The sequence below is a fragment of the Pseudophryne corroboree genome, chromosome 10 (assembly GCF_028390025.1).
Source record: "Pseudophryne corroboree isolate aPseCor3 chromosome 10, aPseCor3.hap2, whole genome shotgun sequence".
Taxonomy (NCBI): domain Eukaryota; kingdom Metazoa; phylum Chordata; class Amphibia; order Anura; family Myobatrachidae; genus Pseudophryne; species Pseudophryne corroboree.
In genome coordinates this window covers 329889501-329910214 of record NC_086453.1, presented here as the reverse complement: position 1 = coordinate 329910214, position 20714 = coordinate 329889501, and the positions used below count along the sequence as shown (strand labels likewise).

The 20714-nt window shown below is 45.9% G+C and overlaps 1 protein-coding gene across 5 annotated transcripts in view; it reads right to left on the bottom strand.

Moving 5' to 3' along the window:
- DSCAML1 (DS cell adhesion molecule like 1) overlaps positions 1-18297 on the bottom strand; it is a 392568-nt gene extending 374271 nt beyond the window's left edge. For 2 of the 5 annotated variants that reach the window (XM_063943605.1, XM_063943606.1), the window contains exon 1: positions 18115-18286. In XM_063943605.1, coding sequence (XP_063799675.1) covers positions 18115-18160 — 46 coding nt within the window. In that variant the 5' untranslated portion in view covers positions 18161-18286. Of the gene's footprint in view, positions 1-18114 lie in introns of all 5 variants that reach the window. The other 3 variants (XM_063943607.1, XM_063943608.1, XM_063943609.1) reach the window with 2 other exon arrangements.
- Positions 18298-20714: the final 2417 nt, after the last annotated feature.

Sequence of the window (20714 nt, the reverse complement as noted above, 5' to 3'; positions counted from 1 at the left end):
GGGCGAAAGATGAGCAAAGGGAAATAGAATGTTAGTTTTTCTAGGGATGCCGGCGGTCATGTGACTCCAGAATTCCGACACCACCCGGACCACCGACAGCTGGGATATCAAAGGTGAATATCGGGGAGAGGGTTAGGCCCTAGGGGGCTGGTAAGCAAGAGCCGCCACCCCTTGAGGGTTACCGGTAGCCACCACTCCCGAAGGGTTAGGGTAGGAGAAGGTAAAAATACTTCCCCCATCTGCAGTTGGGATCTTCAGTGTTGGGATGCCAGTAACGGTCATGTGACCACCGGCATCCAGACATCCGGTATTAAATACCAAGCCCGTTTTTATACACTGGGTTATCACAAGGACACCAAAGCCATTAGACTGCTGGTGTATATATATATACAGCTAGTTTTAGTCATAGCATTGAATTTCACAAGCTAATGAAGTGTGAAGGAAGGACAATGATATTATGGGGTCTATGCAGACAGAAAGAGTTTAATATCTTGGGATACAACACCCAAATCATAACTTCCGGGCACCCTCCTACTGCAGGTTTTAAGGATTTCTACTTGGAAATTGTTGTCCTGCAAATGTCCTTATTTTTCATGTTCTCCAATATCAACCAACTGTGCACTAAAATTCTGCATCTTCTTCTTTCCATACAATTCTATCATTTTCTTTTTTCACAAGAGGGTATTTAAAATGGAAAAAAAGAATGCCATAATCAAATTCAGTATATATATGATGGGCTTTGTAGTGCTCCTAAGGGCCGACAAGACAGCATAGCGACCAGTGAGCTTAGATGAATCCACTAAACAGTAAAGTGTCCCTGGAATCTATTTTACATGTTGGTGGGTCTGGCATACTTATGTCTGTATAATAACTCTGCTTTGCAAATTGAAATAGGAGCAGATATGAACAGAAATCCCAAGGATTATAACAGAGGATTGTTCGGGGGGGATAGACGGGGGTGGATTTTTAATAATGGGAGTGAGGGGGGAGTGAGGGGGGGGTGGGGGGGTCTGAGATATGGACAGTGGGGGTGGGGGGACATGACCTTAAAACCACATAATCTTCTTTGTAATATAACAGGGACAGTGCTATCCTGATGTTGCCTTTCATATAAAATCGGGTCCCAATCATGCAGATTAAAAAGAAAAACTAAGTCTATAATATTTTTTAAATCACAGGAGACAGCTGTGGAGCAGCCACCTGTCACTAGAATAGAACCTGGGATCTCAGCTGTCCTTCCAGTGATAGAGAAGCTGCGTACAGTACCTAGGACCTCATTCAGGAAGGATTGCAAAATCTGAGAATCGCAATCCGGCCGAATATCGAATGACCGCATGTGCAGCGCGAGTAAAAATAGCGACAGAAAATGGGTACACTTCGTGATCGCAATGCAGCCGCTGTTTGACAGACAGGAAGCCGGCGTTTCTGGGCGGACATTTCCGGGTGTGTCTGAAAAAACGCAGGCGTGCCCAGGCGTTTTTAAGGAGGGCTCTGACGTCAGCGATGATCACTTCCAGCCTCCTGTGTCGCAGGAATAGTGAATGACCTTGCCTGGCGCAGACAGGAAAAATCTTCGACGTCCCAGTAATTACGTATGGTTCTGTGATCAGCCCGCATATTGCGATGTATTCACAATTTCTGCAACGGGCGTTTTCTCTCCATTTCTGGGTGGCAACTATTTGATCGCAACAACTGCTTTTTAGCAGAAATTGCTGAATAAGATCCCTAATGTGAAACGGGGAGCGCCAGTTTATCCGCTAGACCAAAAATGTGCAGCAAGAGAGGAGATATTTGAAAACAATAATGAAAGCTGTGTAGTAACCAGTGCAATAAGGGGGGTTATTCATGCCTCAGTGAAGAGCCCTGTTTCACCAAGCGCTTCAGAAAACAGGGCTCTGCACTGCTTCCTCAAGAAGGGGAATACCGTGGCGAAGCCTAGAATTTCTCCCGCGGTTCCCCTGATTAACGCTGGAATGGTTTCCCCATATACCAGTATGTGGAGAGCGATTCAGAGAATGGAAATGCCATGATTCCCTTTCGCTTTGCCATTTAATTGCGCCAGTTGGAGATAGTAAAAAGAGCTGAAGCGTAACTCTGTAGAGGGAGAGGACCGCTACTTCTCCGTCGTTCCTTGTGACGTGGGTGGACGCTGGAGTACAAGGCACTGCCGGCCCATTCGCTGCGGTTAGATTTATCGGACTCCTGATATATATATATATATATATATATACACAGTATATACTACTGCTCGTGGAAGGGCTGCTTATCAGAGGAGGTAAGTATTGCTGAAGGGCTACAAAGCATTACTATATATCGCATTGGTATGTATGTACATGAATAGAGCCCCATGTGACAAATGAGCACTGAAAGGGTCATACTCCCACTTCTAAGACTAGTCTCCCCCTGTTCCAGTTATTACAACTGATGGGACGTTGTTGAGGAAACAAGCGGCTGAAGGAAGTGAAACCGGTAATAGAGATGGGGGAAGGTTACAATCCGACCCCCTCCTCTCTCATTACCAGTCTGACAGTAATTACCCCTCTCACATGCGCTGACTGACGCTGAGCCTTTGTCTCTGCACTGTGCCATATATTAACGCCTTCACTGCACGAGCCTTAGAGACGTGTCTTGGCTGGGGAAAGCAGTGTGTTACTATGTGAGGAGAATAGAGTAGACGGACTGTACAAAGCAGCGTGTGTATAAATCCCTATATAGCCTACATCAGAGGTTCTCAAACTCGGTCCTCAGGGGCCCACACAGTGCATGTTTTGCAGGTCTCCTCACAGAATCGCAAGTGAAATAATTAGCTCCACCTGTGGACCTTTTAAAATGTGTCAGTGAGTAATTAATACACCTGTGCACCTGCTGGGTTACCTGCAAAACATGCACTGTGTGGGCTCCCGAGGACCGAGTTTGAGAACCTCTGGCCTACACCATACACCTACAGGGAAATCACAGTACCATTTTAGGAATTTTACAACACAAGACAAAATGAAAATGGCTCCAATAACATTCCTGCTTGTTTCCTGTTTATGGAATCAGCAAATAGATCATTTTGGAAAGGTTAAAGTTGAGGCTCTTATCTCTCTCTAGGCCCTTTACACTAGGCAACAACTGAACTTATGCCAAATGACATAGAAGCAATTGCGCAAATTTGCACTGCATGTACCCGGATGGGATGGGCGGGCCAAATACTGTTAGCGCATGTTCACATAAGTTGTTTTAGACTGCCGAAACACGCATATACATCCGTTGTGGAGAATAGTCTGGGCAGGTTGTTGCTTGGGAGGAGAGACTCCATTTTATTTTTGGGCTCCCCACTTTCCTGGGCTGGACAGTTCGGGGCTGGTTAACATTATGGCTTAGGGAAGATCCCACACTGTGGGTCCCCCTGCTATGGCATGATCCCCCTGGCTGGTTTCAGCCTGGTGCTGGGTATTTGAAAAGAGGGGAGAGCCCCACTCAATTGTTCCCTCTCTATTTTCCAATACCAGGTGGGTCTCAATGGGTCTATTGTTTGGTTATTGATTGGAGAGGAAGGGACCCTAAGACTTTTTTTTTTTTGTAAACCATTAATGATTAAAATTCCCTGTCCACATCCCCCAGCCACAATGATATTTGTATATCTGAGCACCCTCTTCAAAAATGTAATTACTATATTTCCCCCACCACATTATCATTAATAAATCCCCCTTCCCTCCAGTCAAAATTATTCTCTCAGCAGACTCTTTCAGCAGATGAAGACTGGGAGCCGGATCGGTTCTGGCCGAACTCGGATGTTTTTTTAAAGCGGGAATCGTCTACAAGACTAAACCATACCTTGTACTTGATTGCCTTGTTTAAAAAAACATCCCAGTTTGACCAGGAACCCGCACCTCCGGCCAACTCGGAGATCAGTACATCCTGCCCTGGAGGTCTGCAGAGTAATTGGACAGTTGTGTAAGTGTGGAGTGGATGTAGAATCTGCCAGCAGGTCTGCAGTAGGACTGTATAAACAGTCTCATCTGGAGTCTGATCTCTCGAGGATTGGACAGGTGTGTACCCAGATTTATTTACAAAGCCTTCACCCAATCTGCTCCTACTTACATCTTTGACCTTATCTCCCTTCACACTCCTGCCCGTCCACTTCGCTCAACAAATGACTGCCACCTCTGATCTAAACTGATTACTTTGTCCCATTCCTGCTTCCAAGAAGTACCCAGTTCTGCTCCCTACCACTGGAACTCTCCCCCTCTCCCTATCAGGCTCTCCACCACTCTGCGAAATGTCCACCGGGCTCTCAAAATGGGATGCAGTCAATTTACCTACAATCAAAATCCCGACGGTCAAAATACCGATAACCATTGACCGGTGGTCAAAATGCCGACATGGTCAAAATACCGACATTACAAATGTCGACACTGTCAAAATGCCGACATTTAAAATGTCGACAGGTCAAAACAATCGACATAAGTTTTCAGGATTTTTTCATTGAAACCGACTTGTTCATACTTTACCATCCCAGTGGACCTGGAGGGGGAATATAATAGTGTGCCGAGCGCAGCAAGGCACCGTGCCCAAAGCATGGCGATCGCAGCGGGACATGCGAGGGGCCGCGGTACACTTATACGGTGTCCATGTCGACGTACGTAGCAATTTGAGACAAACTTGTGTCGACTTTTCGACCTGTCGACATTTTAAATGTTTGTATTTTGACTGTGTCCACATTTTAAATGTCGGTATTTTGACCATGTCGGTATTGTGACCTTGTCGGTATTTTGACCATCGGTCAACTGCTATTGCCATTTTGACCGTCGGGATTTTGATTAAAGGTAAATCATACTGATCCAATCAAAACCCACTTCTTTAACAAAGCCTTCCAGCTCTCATCCTCACCCACTGCTCCATGCTCCTTGCTCACTGTGCCTCCCCACTGTCACCCCTGTCTGTCTGTCTCCCCCTCCCCTTTAGATTGTAAGCTATCACAAGCAGGGCTCTCTTCCCTCATATGTATTACTATCGCTCACTTACACTATACTGTTTCTGTACTTTGTAAGGCGCTGCGGATCCCTTGTGGTGCCATATAAAGCACTTTTAGGTTATGTAGTCCGAGGCGTGTCTTGAGCGGATAGGCTATATTGTGGGCTTCGCAGAGTTGATTATACACAGACAGTGTTGGACTGGGGTATGAAGGGCCCACCAGGGAAATACAGTTGTAGGGGCCCAATCTTTGGGGTGTGGCCAGCCTCAAGAAGGGGTGTGGCCAGCTACCACAGAGGCTTGGCTAACCATTAGTGAGAGCACGATCTGGGCCCTTTATAAATACATACAGTAAATACTGCTAGCGAATGCATGATAATGTACCAGATTAATAACAGCAATGCACTATAGAAAATACACCATAGACTTGTGCACTATAATATAACATACTAATGATGCAGCATTACTGGTGATCAGTAACCCATAGCAACCAGTCTGCAGTAAGATCGCTTTATTGGTTACTGCAATTTTGTACCATGTTACTACATTACACAATGGAGGGATTATTCATGCTGCTGTGTCCACAAGGTGCTATAACCTACAGAACAATGGCGATCAAGGGTCCAGCGCCCATATCCTTCAATACTTACCTCTTCGGAATCCTGTGTCAGCACGGGCAGCGCTGCAGAAATCACAGGAAAAATGGTGCAGTGGGAATTTTACCAGTGATTTGCGCATACACTCGCCACAAGATCTATTCCCACTCTATGGGTGTTGTGGATGGGTGTGGTATGGAGAGTCGACAGTAACTAGGTCGACACTGTGTAGGTCGACCACTATTGGTCGGCAGTAGCTAGGTCGACAGGGTTTCTAGGTCGACAGGGTCTAAGTCGACAGGTCAAAAGATCAACATGAGTTTTTAATGTTTTTTTGGTTTTTCTCCATACAGTGACCGGAAACCCCAATTAGTGCACCGTGTCCCCTCGCATGGCGAGCGAAGTTACTATTCCCAATCTTAGTCTGCATGGATGGTAAAGTACGAAAAAGTAAAAAAAAAGAATTAAAAAAACAACAACTCATGTTCACCTTTTGACCTGTCGACCTAGAACATGTCGACCTAGAGACCCTGTCGACCTGGAAACCCTGTCGACCTAGTTACTGTCGACCAATAGTGTTCGACCTAGACACTGTTGATCTAGAGACCGGATACCATCGCGGGAATAGTCCTGTTGCGCCGGGATTCCAGCTGGCGGCATTGTAGGCTGTCGGGATTCCGGCGTCGGTATCTTGCCTGCTCGGATCCTGAAAGCAGTCAAATTAAAATGCATCTCGGGCAAAGCTCTGCCCTTTCCTTTGTGCCAAAATGTATCTGTAAAAGCAGGAATGGTTCAGAGGACCAATGTTCCCCTATACCCATTACCAGCCCCCTGTGAGTATTATGCAATATTAATGCTTCATGTACATGAACAGTTCAGTCTAACGTTAGACCTTCTCTTTAAAAGCATGTGTTCTGCAACCAAGTAATTTTTACCACCTGATGTCATATGGCAGTAGCAGGTGTAACCTCTATGCTAGGACCTCATGTTAAAGAGTTTTGGTTCACCAAATATAAAGTGATTCTTAGTTTTAGCAGACCCGCAGTATTATTTATAAAAAATATTTAAGGATTACATTTAGCAAATCTGATACCCCCCACCAAATCCATAGGGGTATACATAATAGCCTCTGAGTTCACCGAGGTCCGGGATTTCGTCCGAGAATGGACGTATTTTTAAAGCACTAATCACTAAAGGGTCCTACACATATAAAGATCCGCCGCCGAGCTGCCCGACGGTGGATACGGCCGACAGCCGACCCGGCGGCGGGGGGGCAGTGACGGGGGAGTGAAGTTTCTTCACTCCCCCCGTCACCCGGCTCCATTGAAGTGCAGGCAAATATGGACGAGATCGTCCATATTGGACTGCATGCACAGCCGACGGGGGACCAGCGAAGAACAAGCGCGGGGCCGCGCATCGTTCATCGCTGGTGCCTCCACACTCAAAGATATGAACGGTATCTCGTTCATTAATGAACGAGATCGTTCATATCTTTGACAATAATCGCCCAGTGTGTAGGGCCTATTAGACGGCAAAACCAACCTGGCTTTGCATTGTAATTGATTGCCACTTTAAAAATACGTTCATTCTCGGACTAAATACTGGACCTCAGTAAACACGGAGGCTGTTACATATACCCCATAGAATTCCATTAACCAAATCCAAAAAATTTATATAACCAATATCATTTTACCAGCCTAAAATATCTTACCATGTCAAAACATCAATGTCACCTAATCATTAGGATGCATTTCACCTCTTTGAAATTATCCAATCCTCTAAATCCAATTAATTTCACCAAATAGAAAGGATTCTTGAATTCCCGAAAAATTTTCATCTCACTCATTCCAAAGTGAAACGATTCGTGGAGACAGATGATTTTCGCATCACCTGTCTCTGCGCCAGAGCAACGATGAACTGCTCCGGCACTCGCTGCGAGTCAGAATGTTAATTATTGGGGACTGCTCGGCCCCCAATAATGAACACGATGAATATGCCCGATAAAAACAAAGTGTAGGGATGGCACTTCTCTAAGAAAGCTTACCATCTATTTGGAAGAGGGCCACAGCTGAGACAAGAGGAGCGATGGGACTCGAGAGTGATCTAACACATAGACGGTTTAAATATTTGACGGCTGTAGGAGAATCTGATCAGGTAGGTAATACCCTAAGTGAACAGTAGCGTAGGAGACGCGGTCAATGTACTAAGGGGTCTATTTACTAAAGCTTGGATGGAGATAAAGTGGATGGAGATAAAGTCCCAACCAACCAGCTCCTAACTGTAATTTTTCAAACAAAGCCCGTAACATGGCATTGTAGCTGATTGGCTGGTGCTTTATTTCCGTCCACTTTGGGGTCGATTCAATTCACCGACAGTTAAATAGCGCCGGGAATTAACTCCCGGCGCTATTCAATACAGCGCCAAGTGGCACTCAATTGTCGGCAATTCCTCTCGCACCCCCGGGGGATGAGAGAGGAAATCCGACAAAAGTGCTGCCGCGCGGCCAGCGCGAGGCTGATTCTGTCGGGAATCAGCATCGCGGCGGGGAGTTAAGTCGGAGAATACCCATTCTCCCGACAAATCAACTTGTTAAGTCTGGGAGAACGGGCATTCGCCGACTTAACTTGAGCTGAATTGCATAGTGCCGGGAGCTAATTCCCGGCGCTATTCAACTGTCGGTGAATTGAATTTATCTCTCTCCAAGGCTTAGTACAAAAACACCTCAGGGCCGGAAAACAGGGTCTATGATGCGTCCAAGGGAGTGCTATTAGCTGCAGGGTGCTAGTCCAGACACCCTGCAAGTTACTTGCAGGTACAATCGGGCAGTGGCGGTGCTGCCCCCAGGGCCCTGTGCAATGGCACCACTTGCCCACCATTAGTTACAGCTCTGATATGAGAAGAATGGTTGGTGGAGGGAAAATAAGTGATCAGAGATGAGGTGAGATCCAGATCAGAGCTAGATCAATGGGGCAAGAGGTTAGAGGTGAAATTTTTGATGTATAAACACCTTTATAGGTTAGTGCAAGCTACTTGAATTGGATTCTGGAGGGCAAGGGCAGAACATTTAAGGGCTTGCAAAATGCTGTGCTGATGTGAATATGCAAGAGAGAAAGATCAGTCTTGCGACCTCTGAAGGATGGTTTGAAACAGGGTTAGAGGAGATCTGAAACAGGGTGAGAAGAATGCCAGATTGAAAAGGCTGCAGTAATCAAGGTGGGAGGTGATCAGGGAATGGACAAGAGTTTTGAGTGAGGAACAGGGGTTGATACAACATGACTACGAGGAACACTGGATATGGGAAATAAAACAAAAAGGGTGAAGTGTGACATCAAAAAAAGCGGGCTTGGGAGATTGACAAGTGGTTACAGGGTTAATGGAGGTGAAGTAGATTTGGGTGCATTCAGTGCACTTGCTGTGAGGAAACCAGAACGGAGTAAAGAGCCTTGTAGGTCCACAAAGGTTGTGCCAGAGGTAGATAAGCGAAATGCCCAGTTTTACGGTTGGAACGTGACCCAGGAAAGAGCTGTGTCATGAAGACTCATTAAGTGATCGATGTCCAAGAGTGTGATCAATAGTGTTAAAATCAGGTAGAGGTCCGATGGGGAATCCGCATGGAGGAGTGATCCTTAGACTTTGGTGTAAATAGATCACTGATCACTTTTGCAAGTGTAGTCTCTGCGGACTGTTGGGAGCAGAAGCCCAACTGCAGAGTTGACATTGGAGTTAGAGGAGAGGAAAGAAAATACTGTAGGTGGTTGTTCAAGTTGCTCAAGTAGCTTTGAGGAGATAGGAAGGAGAGAAATAGGGCGTTAGTTGGAGAAGAGATACAAGATAAGGTTTCTTTAGATTGTGTTGATAAATTAGAGCAGGCAACGAGAGAATGAGGAGGGACAATTGCTGCAAGGCGTGCAGGACAATAGAGGCGGTAGAATGCCCTTTTCCATCCCCTGGCTGGGGAAATGGAGTAGCCAGCCTCTGCAGGATATGTGCTCCTGGATGCTGAGAGTTGGACTCAGAGGGTCTGCAATGGCATCTGAGTTTAGTGCTTAGCCTGATTTGATCTCCTATCTGATCTAATCTTTATCTGAATCCTAATAACAGACAAAGCGAAAACAGTAAAACATATAATGCAGAAAACAAATGACTCCATATTTCATATCTTTATTCTTGATCCAACATTCATGGTCTTTGTCAGCAGACTATAATGTCTTCACCATTGGACTGTTTTCTTCACATTAAGGTTGTGTTAATGCGCATGAGGTTGGAAGGGGCTACAAAACCATTGCTAAATACTTTGACCTCTGTCATGGTCAACTCCATAGAGCACAAGACCAACACCAAAATAGATAACAGCAGGCGGTCGACCACCAATGGCCACCGGAATGCAAGTAATAAAGTTACAGCCGTATGACATGTAGATTCACTGGCATGTGTACTTCTGATTTTCCTTTAATGTAAAACAAATGCCAGTGGGTATAGTAAGCATGAATGTTTCTATATTTTGCAGATTCATAAGGCGGGATGTACTAAGGTCAGATAAATGTCCAAGACTTCGAAAATGAACCAATCTCCGGAATCCAATACATTCCGGTGCTTGGATCGGGTGAGTAATGCAGTCTTAAGATGGCGTTACCCAATAGAAGCCTATGGGCCTCTTTTCATATTTCTCTCTGAAAGGGATCCTCCTCATGCACAGAAGGACTCCCGGGTCCTAAACCAGGACCACAACAAGTGGGGAGGGGACCTTGGGTCTAAGGAGACACCAGATTTGAGGGGGTGCCGAGACGGTCAGAGAAAAAAATCGTGAAACACGCAATGAATCGGAAGCATGCAGTGGTGGGAATAGGCTTCAGCAGGCAGTCCAGGGCCGATTAAGGAGGGGAGGGGGCCAGATGCATCTTTAGCTGGTGTCCAGTCCATTGACTGTGACCAGGCTCCATGCCTGCGCCGCTGGACTAATGAGCAGGGCACAGGCATAGAGGGACCGGGATCACCCACCACACTAAAGTTTATTTTTTTCCCTATCTGCGCTGTGCACATGACATCATGATGTCACATGCACTGGAGAACAGTTTGTGAGGAGCCTGTCGCCACCGCTCCCTTAAGGAGGAGCAAGGAGAAGATCCTGGTAAGTGGTGGTGGGGCGGGGGTAACACCGACACTGGCTGCTGCTGCAGAGATATAGGGGGGGAGAGACACAGGCTGCTGCAGTGATACGGGAAGGGGAGGGGGACACAGACTGCTGTAGAGACACCGGAAGGGTGGGCAACAAATTATTAACTTGCCCCGGGTGACAAGAATTCTAGTTTCGGCCCTGTCTACACCCTGAAGTCCAATGATCGCATAGGACAGCTCTTATTGGGAGAGCTGTCCTTTGCAATACTAATTGCATTTCTAGGTACATACTGGCGTTATTGATGCTGGTATGTACCCGATATTGCCTAGCACATCCCACCCATAGAAACAAAGACGGCGGGATGTATTAACATACATCGCCGCCCATCGCAGCTATGTTGATCGCATATGTACTAACTCCGTCACCTCCCTGGGGTCTCCACCTGCTCACCTATCAGGAAGCAGGCAGCAGGCTGTCCCCGGCGCCTCCTACTCCTCCCTGCAGCCGGAAGGACCTCCGGCTGTGTTGCTAGTGGGAGGAGTTTAGCTTCCGGGACCAGGGCTGCCTGGACGGAGGTATGCCGAGGGGAGGGGGGGTCAGCGTCTGCGGTGGGTTGCGGCGGCCGGCTTTAAGAAGCCCATAGGCTTCTATAGGGTATTGCCATCCAAGGATGACGATACCCTCCGGGCGAAAACGCAGCGGACGGGGGTTAGTACATACGAAAATGCGATAAACCCCCCGAAAACAGGGGTTTTATTGCATTTTCCCTTTAGTACATCCCGCCCAGAATGTGATGGCAGATAAGGACCACTTGGCCCATCTAGTCTGCAACCATTTTTAACCTTTTGATAACATCAACCTTATTTGATCCTTAGTTCCTTGTAAGGATGCCTATCCCAATCATGTTTAAATTGCTGTACTATCTTATGGGTCCTACACACTTGGCGATGTTTCCGATTTGGACGATGTTCGTTTTAAACGATTAACGACCATTGTCCAAATTGGCTTGATATGCTAAACGAGGGAAAACCAATGATGAACGACCGCGGGGACGTGCATCGTTCATCGTTGGTGTATACTCACTGAGCGATATGAATGATTTATCGTTCATTACTGAACGAGATCGTTCATATTGCTCACACACATTGGCAAGTATGTAGGGACCATCAGCCTCAACCAAATCAGATGAGAGGCTATTCCATCTACCTTGTCAAGGCGTATAAGAAGAACCCATCTTTTCAAGGCTGCTTTAAGATATGATGTTCGTGGTCCCATTGTCTCGTGGCAGAATATTAAGTTCATCCAACTGTACTAAGTAGCTAATTTTTTTGAGGGATCTTCACCAGATGAACAAACTACATTTTGGTGAGTTGAAGGGCTTTACTCTGCATTAGACTTCGGCTAAGGCTTACATGTGCTAATGTTAGCTCAAGGGTTACCGCTTAGGACACGTTTAAATGTAAGACTTCAGTTAACGATAAAGTGACATCTGAGATAGGATTAGGACTATTCAGTCCATCTGAAGAAGTGTTATATGAATATATATTATTAATAGAATTAAGAATTATCATTTTAATGCTGGCTACACAGTCTGAGATATTGGCAGAAATATTGGCTATCAGGCCTAATGGGCCCTACTCACTTGGCGATGTGCCGCCGAGGTGCCCGACGGCCGATACGGCCGACGAGCGACCCGGCGGCGGGGGGGCAGTGACGGGGGGAGTGAAGTTTCTTCACTCCCCCCGTCACCCGGCTGCATTGAAGTGCAGGCAAATATGGACGAGATCGTCCATATTGGCCTGCATGCACAGCCGACGGGAGACCAGCGATGAACGAGCGCGGGGCCACGCATCGTTCATCGCTTAAGTCTCCACACTGAAAGATATGAACGAGTTCTCGTTCATTTATGAACGAGATCGTTCATATCTTTCAGAATATCGCCAAGTGTGTAGGGCCTATAATACAGCAGTGTGTCAAAACGATTTCAAAGTCTGATTGAATGCAACTGACTGCTATTGACCAGTAAGTGGTCATCTTCCAACTGAACTGGAGGATCTCAGTTACACCAGATGGCCATATCTCGTCCAATGTGTGTGACAAAGTTGGACATTGATCCAGGTGCTCAGAAGCAGGACTGGCCTGTTTGTCATTGCCTGAAGACCGAACATAGTTTGTTTTAGTATTGATTGATTTTTACCTAGGAGATTACTTTGTGCAAACAACTGTCTTGAAAAAGGAAACCTTTATTGGAACTCCTATCCAGACTCCCTTGGTGTGGTGGTGCGAGTCCTTGTGGGCTCTAGGCAAATGCCGCTTTATTGAACTGACCCCTTTGCAATGCAACCTAGATTTTGCAGGGCCCTTTCCGTCTCAGTATAAGCCTATTCCCAATAACATTTTATGCACGAGTATCTTTACAAATTAGTACGACGTTTATTAAAATGGAATATTTCTAGAACCCATTTGCAATACGGTAAATGATTCTGAAAACAGCTCTGCACAAACATGAGATAAACCTTACAGTTCAGTCAGATGATATACCCCAACTCCCACCCCCTCTTGCATCCATCCCCCCTCACCCCCCCGCCTTCCTGCATCTTATTTCTGTCGCAAACATTAACATAAACAAATGAAGTGCAAAAAACCCAACCCCTGCATCGCGCAGCAATGTCTCTGTCTCTTTTAACCCTCCGCTGCCTGGAGCGCTGCTCTGGAACTCTGTCTGCAAGAACCCTGGTGGAAATGGCACAGATTTATCTAGGTGGTTAGGGAAATTTGCAATTTAAAATATTCTCATCATGTCATCTGTAGTAAACAAAATTCTCAGCAAGCGAGGTTTCGTCTTCATTAAAGGATCCAACCCCTAAGTCATTTTAGCTGTTAAATGCAACAATTGATTAACCCCTTATCCGATAATGGGTAAAAAAAAAAAAAAGGCGGCTGCAGGGCAAAATTATTCATTTCGCCAGAGAACCTTTCTCTTGGTGGTCTCGAAATCTGTTTAATGCAAAAGCTCAGGATCCAAGAGTCTCATTTGCAAGTCCAAAATTATTATTTTTTAAATTGAAAAGGATGACAAACACACTGGAGGGTTGGCATGTGCTGTCTTGGCACAGCAATGCTTGCTGGTTAAAAGAAAAAACCTTTGTAGACTTAATGCTGTCCTGTTTGGAGGAATGAAGAGCTGGGAATTGAAAATGTAATTCTGCATCTTTTAATAAAGAGGAAGAAGAGAATGGGGGGGGGGGGGGGGGGGGGGTTATAGCCCCTAAAACGTGGTTCTGTTTCTAAAGAGCTCAGAATATCTGGCGTATATTTGTGCATGCTCCACTTCATCTTTTATGTGATCAGGAAAGAGCATCTCTAAAAATCTGTGATGGCTTCTTATGATAAAATACATTGCAAGGCAAATTAAAACAAATGGCTGCGCTCTCCTCTCCTCCTCTTCTCTCGGCTGCGGGAGGGTTAATGAGCTGGAGATCCAGGAATAATTAGCAGCAGCACACAGCTTGCTCACTGTGTATCCTACTAAAAGCTACAATAGGAAATACTTTTTGTCCCTCATTTTTTTCAGTAGGAACAGCCAGTGAGAAGGGCAAAGAATAGGGTTAATTGAGCTAATTAGGAGACAATGAATTGTAGCTCTGGCAGTGGGACAGTAGTCTTGGACAGATGAAGAGACCGGAAGAGCCCTAGAGAGATAACCTACTGATTAATGGGGAGCTCAGGGTCCATCCCAGTATGTGCAAATTACAGTAAGAAAAAGGAAGGGGGGTGTGAGGCGCATTAAATTACCCCAAGCAGAACGAAGCAAAACAAGCAGCAGGATGCAACCAAACCACAAAGGGACAGAAAGGTGACCACAAACATTTCTGTATCTTGTTCAGAGCATCTCATCACCTGAAGCCACAGCACTTCTGACCAGACGGATCCAAAACCAATATAACAAGAAATAATTAACAACAGGAGGCAGATTACTGATTTATAAATTAGTGGCAAAATGTATAAATATATGGCTAACGCATACACAGTGCGAATGGGCTGAAACCGTGCCGCAAAAGTGAATATAGTCCTAGAATCATTAACAAGTACGATGAAACTAGGAAATTAGCAATTTGACCATACAGTGTTTGTGTGTGTGTGTGTGTGTGTGTGTGTGTGTGTGTGTGTGTGTATACATATATATATATATATAGTATATAAGTGTAAGTAAGCACACTGCTTGCCACAGTGTAGACTGCAGACATTTTACTGACAGACCTAATCTTTGTCTGATCTGTTTATGTAAAACAATCAGTGTGGGGAGGGTTTCGTCAGACCGAGAAAGATACACAGTATACAGTGTATACAGATAGCTCAAATGAAAATACACAAGCACGATGAAATGTATTATATTTATGGAAATAATTATATACGTTTAATAACGTCTTATTAAACTACAAACGATAATCCTTCAATGACATACAGTGGTAGTCAAAAATTAATGACCTCCAAAATGCAAATTATAAGTTATATTTTTATATATATATATATATATATATATATATATATATTTATATATAGTAGTTTTCCTATGTCCTTTCCAGCTATATAAGATGAAGCAAAACAGAAACTTTCTAAGAAAATCCTTGAAGTGTCCTGCAGAACAGTTTCCCAGCAGAGGTGGAAGAAACTCCCAGTATAAGGATGAAATATATTTACACAACAGAGGGCAAAGCGCCAAAGACAAGAAGGACTGGTTGCAAATCTGTAACAATGTGGGCCTGCATAGTTTTACTGTCATGTGTCAATTTTTGCATAATTTTGCCAATGTGTAGGAACAAGCTCCAATGTTGTGGAAACAGCACAGGTGCAAAATTAAGCTGGTTTTACAGGGAGGAGCTGTGCAAATTGGGGCAATCCTTGCTGACGGCAGGCTAGGTTCAGTCTTCCACCTTCTATAGCACCGAATATGTGGTGAAGGTGGTGAATGCGCACTTAGAGGCGTTCCCCTTTTTAGTAGATGGCAGCAGAACCCTCATTCTCCTCTGAATTGCCAGAAATGACTGTACTTTTCAACATTTGGGGTCTGCATATTTCAGTAACACCCATTTGTGAGCGACGAGGGGTCTTTAATTTTATTTAAAAAAATATAATTGTTTAAGCTGCTTTGTATGCATGGGAGATGACTATCCTGCATAGAGAGGCTTGGCAGTGAAGGGGTCAATGACAAATTGCCATTTAACCCCATAATTGAAGGGTCCAAGGCATCCCCATGAGTTTTTCTGCAGGTCCAGGCTTGTCCCAGGTCAGAAAACAGTAGCCCCCTCTCTCCTGTTACACCTCCTGTGTTTGCATATCTCACTCCTGGCAACAGAAATTACTGTGTTCCCTTTGTTGCAGGACTAGGGCAAATAAAGGGAGTGGAGGCTGAACAGGTAATGTACTGTATACAGTACATACATCAGCTAAAGGGGGCCGGTGCTAAAAAAAACATGGAGGAATTGGGGGTGAGTGAGAGGGAGAATGCAAGGGAATGCCTATATATATATATATATATATATATATATATATATATGTATATATATATATATATATATATATATATATGTATATATATATATATATATATATATATATATATATATATATATATATATATTACACAGGTAAAGTGCTCTGCACTGGCAGAATAGAATAAGGCACAGGTGATAACAAGTTGATCATATTGTATAAAAGTCAGTTGTGTACAGAAGAGGAAATGACCGTCTGATAACACTCACTGATAATAACAGGCATCTAACATTATAATACCCATTATAATGTGTAACCTTTGTTCTGCAGCCACTATCAATGTAAGCGTTCTGCAACTATACCCTGAGCGGAGCTCACTGGCCACTGCCAGACATACAGGACCACTAGCCATCCCCTACAATGCTACAGAACACTTATCTACAAGCAATACTTTTGTGAATCACTTAATACCAGCAGTCTGCAAATACTCCCGGACTGATGAATGCTCTGCAATTATTGTTCTACAAAGAGCTCTATAACAAAAACAGTAGCACATGAAAAAAATAAAAAGCTCTGCAACGAAATGCACTGCAGCCATTGCTCTGCATATATCGCAGAAAGACCCAGCTCCGCAACTATATGCCTTACAATAGAACACTAACGTAATGATTGCTGCTGGCTGTCACTCCACAATCCCCGCAACAGGCACATGTAAAAGGTTCATTTAGGGCATCCTGTGCCACAATAGCTCTACATGGAGTCATGCACACACTTTATCCCACGTAATTGCTCTGCAAGAGCGCTTCAGTGTTCTGCAGCTCATTCAGTACATGTTGCTGTGCGCACCGAAGACGCACGCAGCTGCGCAATCTCTGCGGGTGTAAACGCAGAGCGGGGGAGTGCAACGCAAAAGGGGTCGTTGTGTATTGGCAGTAATCACAATTTGGGCAACTGAAAGCAATACAAGAGCATAGAGTAAATGGGGGGGCTGCTATAGTGAGCCACAAGCGGAGCAGCCAAAGTATCCGCCAAAGGTATATTCACTGTATGACCCTGTCCATATGGGGTCTAGGAGTATGTGAGTGTGGTAAGACCCCCTTTCCTTTCCATCCCATTTATTATATGTTACATGATGCCATACTGAGGAGGGAACCCTGACCCACCTTACCCAGGCGACACTTGACCCCACAACTTGCTGTAATAGATCTTCTAACAGATACACTGATCATCTAACAACTCCAGGTAAAGACATTGAGACATGTAGATTTAACCCTTCCACAACCACTCCAATTTTCATGCAAGAGAAGCCCCTCCCTTCTTTTATGCATTTGCATCAATCAGCACCCCCCCCCCCTTCCCCTTCCCCCATACACAGCAAAACCAAATGCCCCCCCTAATCTTTCCCAGTACCCACATGTAGTATACAGTATGCCCATGTCACTAGGGGTACACTCAGCTATGGGCATGGCAGAGTCACCTGGCCATACATATACTGTGAGGAGTGCCAGCTTGCAGGCAGTGTATGGAAAGTATCCGCTCTGTGCAGGGCTCAGTTACCCACAGACATGACAGAACACATTTGTTAAATAAACATAAGGGCAGAGATTATACACAGCCAGGGCTGAGGGGCAATGGGCACTGACCCACCGTCAGCCCCTGCACCTAAGCTGCTGGCCAGCAGTTCCCACTCCAATAACTGGGGGCACACACACCACCCCCAGCTGGGGGGTCACACAGCCACACTCACTTCATGCCCAAACTAAAAGGTCCAACTTGCAGCGCCCACCACAGGTGCAGCATCTCAGGTGGCATCAGTCAGCTCAGGGGCATCCTATGCCCGCACCATGGGCACTGGCGGTGGTGCTCTCCCAAGCTGAGGACTACTAGAGTCATAGGTGCCACCTGGATGGTCACCCATCGCCCGGAGTGCCCGCGATGCCCCGCACTCACCTTTCTGCACTGACCACAGCAGGAGAAGGGGGGTTACCAGCAACATTCCATCCAGAGAGGGGATATGCCGGGGTGTGAATCCCTCATCAGATCCCGAGCTGTCCCTCCACACTCAGCGGCAGCCAGGCTCACTCACTGCTCCCGTGCCGGAGCTGCTCCTCCTCTCCTGTCATCGGCAGCAGGGTGGGAGCTGCCTGTGCCACTCCCAGCCCTCCCCTGCCTCGCCGGGTACCTGGAGGAGAGACCACCCAGCAGCTGCAAGGCACGGAGGGGGGTGTCACTCCCTTGCCCCCCCAGCACACCTGTGCACCTCACCTGTACGGGGCACCTACAGGCTCCCAGTCACTGATGAGCAGAGATGCCGTCCACAGCAGACACTGAATTGCACATTGCAGCATATGTTATTCAGGGGTTAATATACATATATATATTAACACACTGTACTCTTTAAAATGTGTCATAAAGGTATACAGCGCAGGTATACTGTATTATTATTATATTATTATATATTATTATATTATTATAATATTTTTTTTGGGGTGGTCTTCTGTTTGCCGGCGGTCGGGCTCCCGGCGCTCAGTATACCGGCGCCGGGAGCCCGACAGCCGGCATACCGACAATTATTTTCCCTCGTGGGGGTCCACGACCCCCATAGAGGGAGAATAAAATAGTGTGGCGCGCGTATCGCGCCACCGTGCCCGTAGCGTGGCGAGCTGGTCGCCGGGAGCCCGACCGCCGGCCACCCGTAGTGAACCCCTCTAGAATAGTCATATACACCTATGGCCACACGGGGATCCGGTCTGAAGATCGACAGTGTCTAGGTCGACAATGTTTAGGTCAACCACTATAGGTCGACAGTCACTAGGTCGACACGGATGGAAGGTCGACAGGGTTTCTAGGTCGACAGGTCTAAATGTCGACATGAGTTTTTCACATTTTTTTTTATTTTTTCATACTTAACGATCCACGTGGACTACGATTGGAACGGTAAAGTGTGCCGAGCGAAGCGGTAGCGGAGCGAAGGCACCATGCGTGGGGACGCGGTGCACTAATTTGGGATCCTGGTCACTCTACGAAGAAAACTACACCAAATTTCCCCCCCCCTCATGTCGACCTTTAGACCTGTCGACCTAGCATGTCGACCTAGAAACCCTGTCGACCTTCCATCCATGTCGACCTAGTGACTGTCGACCTATAGTGGTCGACCTAAACATTGTCGACCTAGATACTGTCAACAAAACGAACCACACCCGGCCACACGTTCCCCTCCCAGATATCACATGCACCCCCAGCTCAGTCCTTCCTGTTTTGCAGTTTGTAATGGCTTTTAATGCCTGTTTAAAAGAAGTTCTGGTACGTTGTTACTATTACAGATAAGTGTCTCGTTTATGAAACATTAATTTACCTTACAAGTGAGATTATGGATCATACGAGAAGTTTTCGGATGCACACAAAGTATTATATTTACAGACAAAGTGAACAGTAGTTTTTGCGCAACGTATTCGCCAGAGGAGTCTATGTAAAGTTCCATGCGCTCAAACCACTTGGTGAAGCCGCTGGAGCAGTCCGTTGGTATCCAGTCATGGCAAAGGCTGACACATGAAAAGGTCGACATGAGTTTTTCACTTTTTCTTCATCTTTTGAACTTTTTCACACTTTACGATCCACGTGAACTACGATTGGGAATAGTAACCTGTGCCGAGCGCAGCGAGTCATGCGAGGGGACACGGTACACTAATTGGGGTTCCTGGTCACTTTACTAAGAAAACAACACCCAAAAAAAACTAAAAAGCTCAAGTCGACCTTTTTACATGTCGACCTTTTCCAAGTCGACCTAATGTCCGTGTTGACCTAGTCACTGTCGACCAATAGTGGTCAACCTAATGACTGTCGACCTAGTTACTGTAGACCCAACGATCCACCCTCCAGTCCAATACGGGTGTATCTTCTACATGGTGGATGAAGGTCTCCACTGCAGCTTCCGGTGACTCAAAACGAATCCCACACATCTTGCGCTTGAATTGTGGGAACACGAAGAAGTTGCAGGGGGCCAGGCCTGGACTGTAGGGCAGATGACAAAGCTCCTGGATGCATTCACGGGACAGAAAATCCACCACTTTCCTGGACTTGAGAGCAGGTGAATTGTACTGATGAAGAAGGGCACCACAAGCGCATCTGGAAATGGTTTCTAGCACTTGCGGCAGGCATTGGTTAGCGTTCCAGTCCTCAGTAACGTTGCGCTGCTGCACGAGTGGTACGGTATATACATGACCAGTCTTGGCCATGAAAACAGCCACCATGTGCTTGGCCATGCTGCACGGACATAGGAACTTCTGGGGTCCACTAGGTCCACTTTTGTTTGGTTTTGGAGTCGAAACTGTAGATCCAAGATTCATCGCCACTGATGATCTCCCAGATAGAGTTTGAGTGAAAACTGGGCAGCACGTTGTGGCACTAAGTCGCCCGAGCCTCCTTCTGCTCTCGAGTCAGCTGATGGGCACTCAGCGTGCAGAAACTTCGCTCAGGCCAAGCTTTTCGTGGAGACACCTCAAGGCACCTTAACAGTCAAGGTTTTAAGGTTATCCATGCTTATGCACAGG